This window comes from Aquarana catesbeiana, linkage group LG13 (assembly GCF_042186555.1).
Source record: "Aquarana catesbeiana isolate 2022-GZ linkage group LG13, ASM4218655v1, whole genome shotgun sequence".
Classification (NCBI taxonomy): Eukaryota; Metazoa; Chordata; class Amphibia; order Anura; family Ranidae; genus Aquarana; species Aquarana catesbeiana.
In genome coordinates, this window is record NC_133336.1 from 69398138 (window position 1) to 69407069 (window position 8932).

The 8932-nt window shown below is 34.4% G+C and overlaps 1 protein-coding gene across 1 annotated transcript; it reads right to left on the reverse strand.

Moving 5' to 3' along the window:
* Positions 1-370: 370 nt before the first annotated feature.
* OTX2 (orthodenticle homeobox 2) lies at positions 371-7130 on the reverse strand. The gene is made up of 5 exons (XM_073610609.1): positions 6972-7130; positions 6811-6855; positions 3029-3233; positions 2277-2428; positions 371-2001 (listed from the first exon to the last, which is right to left on the reverse strand). Exons 3-5 carry the CDS (start codon positions 3123-3125, stop codon positions 1381-1383), a joined length of 870 nt encoding a protein of 289 aa, XP_073466710.1. The 5' UTR covers positions 3126-3233; positions 6811-6855; positions 6972-7130; the 3' UTR covers positions 371-1380.
* Positions 7131-8932: the final 1802 nt, after the last annotated feature.

Genomic DNA, 8932 nt, shown 5'->3' on the forward strand with positions numbered 1-8932 from the left:
AGATTTGTGGCAAATCAGATACCACCACTGTGAGCAAGAAAACTTGAAAAACAGGGCAGTCTAGTCATATCTTAATGTTCATGTTAATTAAGCTATGCTAATGCTAAGCAAACGGACTGTTTTGGTATGCTATGCAATGCAAAAGTATTCATTTACAGCTGACCACACAGACAAAAAGAAAACAAAATATAAAGTAAATAAAATAAAGATAAAATCTTGACCATTTTAAGTAGTGTATCTGATCTCAACGTGCCAGGGAAAATGTTTGAGCATGACACCAATTATAAAAGTTACTCAGGTGTTTAAGCGTTGCATACTTCCCCATACCAACAATTAGTTACAGTGCACAATCAAAGAGTAAGACATAACATTGTGCTAGAGCCATTTTAATAGAATCATACATGTTTGCCAGATCCAAAAATGAATAAAAAAGAGTTCTATGCATCATATATACTTAGGTAGATCTTCCTTCACATAGTCAAGAATAAACGCCAATTATTTTCCATAATCTAATAGGGTCAAATATTAACCAAAGTCTTTGTTTTTTTTAAAGAAACTGATATTTTTCGGCAGCCAGAATCCATGCTTTTTCAAATTTGATATCCAATTATACCTTGAGGGAAAATATTTAAGAATAAACAAACTTTCTTTTCAGTTCATCCATGGCAGACACTCTTTTTGAATGATAAATAGGTTCTCTCTGAACTGGGAATGTTACTTAGAATCTATTGAATCACAGCAGAACTCCTTGTGTTTTGGAGTTCACAGTTGCATATAATACAGGAGATCACAGCTTTAAAGTCTAGCACAGATTAAAAAAAAACACAGATTTACCATTGATAGAAGACACACACTGATTGTCTTTTTAAAAACTACATAATGACTCCTTATAAACATTATTATTATTATTATTTTGTTTTTGTTTCTTTAAATAAAGTAGTGCATCTATGACAATCAGTAACGCACAAATTCACTCAGCCCTGAAATGTTCAGTGCCATCTAGTAGTCACGTGGCCATTCCATTGGTAGACCCAAAAGTTGGCTAACACTGGGCACCGCTCTGGGTGTAGACAAGCCCCTGAGCCTGGACTTAAGTAACTGCCTGAGCTAGAATGGACTTCATTTCAAACTTTTATCCAACACTTTGCTAAAAACTATGGTGATCACAACTGTATCAAGACATAAATAGGTGTCTTTATTTTTTTTTTCTCCAAGACTTGAGAAGTTTGTTGAGATCCACTCCAGTACTTGCCAGCAAGGGGATTTGTGGACAAGAAATACAATGTCTTTTGTGTTCTTTAGCCAAAGACCTGGCGAGGATCTGGAATGTCCAAATGTATTTGTCACCAAGAAAAAGTTCCCCACTTGCTAAAATGGGTTTCACAAAACCTGGAACTTCCAAGATGATGTCTGGTCCTTATAATCCAAGCAGTCAGCATTGAAGTTTAGCTTCCAAGAGGCTGTTTGGTCTTTGTAATCCAAGCAATCAGCAGTGGAGTTGAAGCCCAAGCTTGAGGCTCCATAGGCTTGAGTGGACAATGAGGCTGGAGACTGGTTGAGGTGGCTGGTTACTGCGTTGGTGCCCATTGGACTAAGTGTAGCACCAGGTGCAGGGAGCTGATGGTGCATAGGGGTCAAATAAGATCCACAGTCCATTCCACCGAAGTAAGACGTTGATCCTGCATATCCTTGGCTGTAGCCTGAAGCCTGGGTATATGTCATGGGATAGGATCTCTGCATGCAAGAGGAGGATGTTGAAAGAGGATCAGAAAGAGGAGAGATGGAGGCAGGGCTCCAGATAGACACAGGAGCTGTACTACTGGAGATCACTGGCACAGAGGTACTGCATGGAGGGGTGAACTGACCACTGGTACCACTCTCTGAGCTGACCTCTCTGGATGGAGAGGTCTTCTTCTTAGCAGGCCTGACTTTGTTCTGACCTCCATTTTGCTGTTGTTGCTGCTGTTGGCGGCATTTTGCTCGACGATTTTTGAACCAAACCTTCAATCAAAAAAAAAGTAATTTCATTAGAGATCACTCCTAGGACAGAGAGACAATTAAACTTTGCACAGCTGTGATGAAACTGGCTATAAGAAAATGTGAGCATTGTGCCTCAGGTGACTGCAAATCTCTGCTTTAAAAACTGAACAATGTTTTCACTTTAAAATAGATCACACAGATCATCCTTTAAAAAAAAAATTGGAAATAATTCAAGAAGTGTCTGTAAATCACTCAATTATTGGAATATCTCTAGAAAATTGGGAATTTTGTCTCACCTGTACTCGGGACTCTGGTAGATTAATCTTTAAAGCCACCTCCTCTCTCATGAAGATGTCAGGATAACGAGTTTTGGCAAAAAGTGCTTCAAGGACATCAAGCTGTGCCCGGGTAAACGTGGTCCTCTCCCTTCTCTGCTTTCTGGGGGTAGCTGAAGACACAGCAAAGTGTCATTATATATATCAAGTTTATTGAACACAAATTATAATTAAAAAAAAAAACTAAAATAAGTGTAAGATTACATGCAAATATTTAAAAATAAATTATATCAGTTATAAATAAACATCATAAAATGCCCACAATATAATTAAACAATTTTTAAAGCAACATGTAGATTTTTGGATGATTTTTACACACTTTAGTGCCTCATTTACTATTTATATTAACAGTTAAATGTATAACAAATACATTTATACTAGTAATACCACTATATATTTAACTGAATTTAAAATTAAAAAACAATTTATAAATAAAATAGACAGGTGATAATACATAATAAACACACTCATAGGACTTATTAAGGAATGCATATTTAAAAACCCAAAACATAGAAATTAAACCCTGTACATAGGATAGAGGAATTGTTTAAATGCTGGTATTACTGTAGTTAGTCGAGTCCAAATGTGTGATTAAATTGATTATTAAGCCCAACACAGAAAATCTATAAGAGTGTGGTGAAAATCTGTTCTAATAACCTCAAAAAGCTTCCTACATAGCTTAGATAACCAGGTTTAGTTAAAGTATTACTTACCAGGATATCCCACGGATGGATGTAACAGATCCATCCCAGAGGTGGTTAGGCTCAGTCCATTGACTGCATAAGGTGGTTGCTTGAGATAAGACATCATGCTAATGTTTTGGCGTGGAGGGCAAACGGCAAAGCAATCCGGAATCGTGGTGACTGGTTGAGGCAGTCTAGGTCTCCTTGGCTCAATCTTCCTTTTAAAGCAATTTCTCTACAAGTCAATGGAAATTTGCTGATTAACAGAGAGTACTGGGGGCAGGTCCTTTACCTATGGTGGCTTGTTAGTGTGTGAGGTTCACTAGTCAATTGCTCATGCTCTTAAAGGACTCTGAGACCCCCAGCTGCCCTGTGGACCAAGGGGATGCTGACTAGATAAATGTGTCCTAAAAAAAAAAAAAAAAAAGAGTAACACCCCATGGCCATACAACACGCCTTCCTGCGAGACAAAACCAGGTGTTGAATTGCTTGCAACGCGCACCCAAGTCTGCCCATTTGCATAAGATTCATTGGCTAACACTCCCTAATTGTCTCAAACAAAACTTGATTGGGGCCATTTGCAGAGACAAAGGACTCCTTGGCTAAATAAATAATGGGTGAAAACAAAAGCTTTTTTTCACAAGAAACAAAGACACAATTCAGGAAACCAATCTCTGCTCAGTCTGCTTAGCTATTAGAAAACGCATTCATTTTAATTATCCCAGTGCATTTTGTTACAAGCACCGTTTGGGGTAAGCCTGTTTTTTTTTTTCATGCAGTAGCAACTTTGCAATACACAAAATCTAACTTGAGCAAGATCAATCTTCTCTGGCAGCCCCAGCATCCATTTTCACCTAATTAGTAGATGTCCTAATTAGATTTGGAGGTAAGTGACTGATTTATTGGTGTCCTGAAAAATGTTATTTATACGTGTAAAAAAGACAAAGTTAAACAAACAGCTCTTTAAATTCCAATTAAAAAACAATCATGGACAGCAGACGTTCTGAACTTGGATGGGTACACAGGGAGAGGCAAGGTAATATCATTATAGCCCAAAATACACAACTTGGATTTCTCTCCTGTTAATGCCTTTAAAAATAAACATTTTCCAGTGCCAAAAAAGTAGGAAGTTTTCTATTTCAAGTGAGCAAGTATATGTTTGTGTCACATCATATCTATGAAAAATCTAAGTAATCCCTATTTAAAGAGATTTAGCATTTTGGGATATTTAAATATCAAAATATCATAGTCTCAAGATAATTGATTTAGGGTATTTATTAAACGGTATTTTTTTGACAATTCATGTGCAAATTTACAGATACCATTGACAGAAAATTCTCTATTAAATTTACATAACTTACAAATTACTTTTTCAAAGCCTAGTAATATGCCTGAATTGTACCCATTTATAGATTTATTTTTAGTCTAAATGCTTTATATATATATATCTATATATATATATATAGATATATATATATATCTATATATATATATATATATAGATATATATATATATCTATATATATTGTTATTATTATTATTATTTTTTGCAAAGGTATAATTTCATTATACCATTCTGCATTTTGGATTACTGGTATAAATTTTAAAAACATTTTTTTTTTGATGAGTCAGATTTACTTTGGTCAACATACTAGTGTTACAATTAAATTAAAACAATGCTGTGATGAATTTTCAGCATTTCAGAAAAATATCAAAAAGTGGGTATAAGTAAGACATCATAATAAATAACTTTTTACAAAATAAAAGTAGTTTTTCATTAGAATACTTACTCTATAGTTCTATTACTTTCTAGGATGAGTATTAAAATAATATAAACAAGGTAACTAATTGTGTGTGTGTGTATATATATATATATATATATATATATATATATATATATATATATATATATATATATATATCTTTAATCTGGAACAAAGACCAGTGTCTTTTTTTTGCCCGAACTACCCCTCCTATTTAATAAGTTCAGCAAACGGCTGCACAAGAACTATAGTCTGTCGTTATTTCCTCTTAACCAGTGGCTCTACGCCTGCTCAAGTAATAATTGCCTTGCCCAATAATTAATTATAATAAATGTTTTCATGATAAATTAACAAGATAATCTGAGTGGCACAAGTCCCCTAATTACACAACGCCATGTTCAGCCCTGCAAAGCATTGGTGCTGATTAATTTTCTGCCTGATAGCCATAAAACAAAAACACATATACTCTAACGGGCCTTTTCCTATAACAAGGGAAAAAATGATGAAAACTCTCAATAGTGTAAGTACATGGGACTTGACCACTATCAACCAAATATGAAGGGGGATGCACAATTATTTTGCTACCGTTGCTTCGATTGTTTCCTTAATTACTGGCAAAAACTATATTACAGTCTATAATTGGTGTCGTTGGTTTTTGTTGTTTTTGCATTACATTGTTGCAGTATTGAAATATTGTTATGCTAATAGGCAATGTGTACTAACTTTTAACTACATAGATGGTTAAAATCAACAGTTATGCATTATTTAGAAGCATAAATAATTTAAAACTTAGTATGTTAAACTTTAGTGTCTGAACACTTTAGCAACTGAAACTAAAAAGAGCCATTTCCGAAAACTATTTAATGGACTTTTTGTGTATGTTATGTTTTCTCTTCAAATATTTATAATGAACCAGCTATTTATTTGACCAAAATATTTATATATTTATGTGAATATATATATATATATATATATATATATATATATATATATATATATATATATATATATATATATATATTGTTTTTTTTTTTTTTTTTTACGTGTTTTTGTTTAATTGTCAATAAACAGGATGTAATTGGTTTTGTGATTATTCTGGCTTCAAAATAAACATTATGCTAACGTAACATTGCAGCACTTTGTGTGTAATTATGTGTTGTTTAATTAACTCACAACATCTGCTGTTGCAGGTAACATCTGTTAGTGATGTACACTCAAATGTATCAATCTTTGTAATAATAATTCATCCAAAAAAATTTGCAGGAGTTAAAAAAAAATGTATGCACTGCACAATAACAAATAAAACAGTTTTTGGTACCATTGGACTTTGTTATGAGTTTGCTGCCCCTGGACAAATCTGTTTCTCAGAATGACTTTTCTGGATCAACCTATTGGACAGAGTCTGGGCAGAAATCTTTTTGTCAATAATTGTAATAATTGAGAGTCCAATATTTTAATGGCATTTATTTTTTCATTAAAATGATCAGTTTGTCAGCAAGGTAACACTATGAATTTCCAACATCCCAGCCTTATTTTTTTAAACATCCCTTGTGCTCCTATAACAAAAAAAAAAAATCACCCTTCAATTCACAGTGAATAAAGAGAGAGGGAGAGACGACAGGGGAAGGAACTCCCCGCCTCCCCAATTATCTGGTTAGTACTGTTTGTGTTTTTCCTGAATGAAGACACTGATTTTAGTTTATTTAAAAATAAATGGAGATCCGTTAGCTTAAATGCCTATTCTGTATTGTTTTAGGCACTTTTGGAGATGTTGCATCAAGCCATCGAAATGCATTGTTCACAATGACAAAAGCAGCCAGCTATTTATTGTATACATACACAAATTTTGTGTTGGGCTCCTACTGGCCCTATATGAGCTATTTCTTTGTTAATTAGGCTAATAGCTCAACAACTTGCAGCTTGTTGTGTAACAGCAGCTACCTTTCGTTTTGGGATAAGCCTGACTGATAATCAGTACATAGTCATCAGCACATATAATCAGCATCAATATCATGCTAGTAATAAAAAAAAAAGGTTTCAAAGACTTACCTTAGATGGTCGTCAACCGATTGGCTAAGGCTGTTGGTCTTTATCCTGAAATAAAATTGAAACAAGTAGGTTATAGGGAAAAAGTGACTCCTCAGCCTTCCTGGGATGACTAGGAGCAACCTAGGAGCTTAAAGATGTGATATCCCTCTTCAGTCACATACAAAGGGGTAGCAGGAGGAGGATCTTGTGCTAGACTTGCAAAATACTCGAGTCTTGCTTAGAGCTCAAGGTCTGTCCCTCTCTTGTGAACATTTGCAGACAAGGCACCTCACTGGCAACTTTTTGACGCAAACTCTCCAGCCAATGGCAGAAGGGACGTGATTGACACTTCTAAGCCAGAGGGAGAAAAAATTATGGAAGGAAGAAAAAAAAACACAACGCACAACAGGGGGAGGGAAGCAGGCTACTGTTGCTCCCGAAGGACAATCAGGCAACAAATAACAGCTCCAATGACACTATATATACCAAGCAATCATTTATGCAACTACTGATTGTGGTTTAAATTTGCATACATACACCTGTGTGCATGTATGTCTGTAATGATTGATATATGTATATATATGTATGTATGTATATCTATGTATACATATATATAGATATATTAAAAATTTAATTTATATACCAAATTTATGATTCTGTAACATAGATTTTCCAAATAACTTTAAAATATATGCAATGAATACATAACCTCTTTTAAAAAATGTTATAGTTAAAAAAAAAAATTATCACAGCAAAAGCAAGACCAGGATTATTGCATTATACCTGAAGGAGTTAAACTTGCAGCACAGTGTTTTCAACAGTGTCTCCAGTCCAGTTTTGGCTTGCTTGTCAGCAGTGCATGTTTCCTAGACTTTCAGGTAGAAGCACAGCTTTGATAATTAGTAAAAGCTTTGAATAAGAACTCTAGCTGTTTTACCTGTCATTCTATCAATAAATCTAGAAAACCTGCACTGTTGAGGGTGGTATTGATTAACCGATTTGAGCTGCACCGGTTTACCGATTTCTGTTTTTTAAAAAATAGAATTATGTTTAGTTTGGAATGACACGTGTAACAGATTTACAAGGGGACAGTATTAAAAACATTAGGGAAACAAATACTTTATATATATATATATATATATATATATATATATATATATATATATATATATATATATATATATATATATATATATAAATATATCTATACCATAGAAAATGTATGAACAACAATAATTTATTAGAAATGCACAATGATAAATACAAATTTGTATTTTTTGGAGTAATACACAGAAGCAATGTACAATACGAGCAGCAAATCATTTTCCTAAAAACATAGAATTTTAGAGCTTTTTGTATTACAGGCAAACATTTGCGCATCTTAGAAAAAGAACAACACATGCAGGAAAAGTGATATTTAGGGGAGATATAACCACCTCTGTATAAACAATAGGAGATCTGCGGTTTTGGGATCAGCCAGTGTATTTGATGATGCGAGAGGAGGGTGCAAGTCACTGACTCGCCTCTGTCCCCCCAGCTTAATAACTTTGTTATAATCTTGCGGTCAATAAAATCATGCAGGAGTGGACACAGTTACCTAAATAAACAAGTGTCTCTTTAAAATTCTCATCCACTTCAGAGGTCTAAAGTAAGACTGCTATGATTTTGTCACGGTTTAGTAAATTTACCCCTTTAAGAGGCTTTTATAAATCCCTGTACACACCTTCAGCCAGATTTGAATATAGATTTAGGGTTTAAAACCCAGAAGCTGGGAACGGTGGTTTGTCAAAGAGAATTCTTCCTTAGCTGAGCTCTGTACTGAGAGGATCGTGAGCAAAGACTTGATAGAGGGGGAACACTGGTCCTCTAAAGGAATTTGGATCTGCTATTTTTTGGTTTTGGGTCTTGGTTTTTTCCCATTGTATCCAGCTCAGAGAAAAATACGGGAAAAGTGTCCTTAAAGGGCTCTCCACAATGCCTGATGTCTACAATTCTGTCTCATGGATGCTGTAGACTATTTTTTTATGACCTGAAGGGGATGAGACTGGTGGAAACATGATTTGTGAATGTCTAGCTCCAACAATGCTGTAAGTTACAAACATAACTAAAGTTAAACTTTACCTTACATTGACTTAACTTGCCT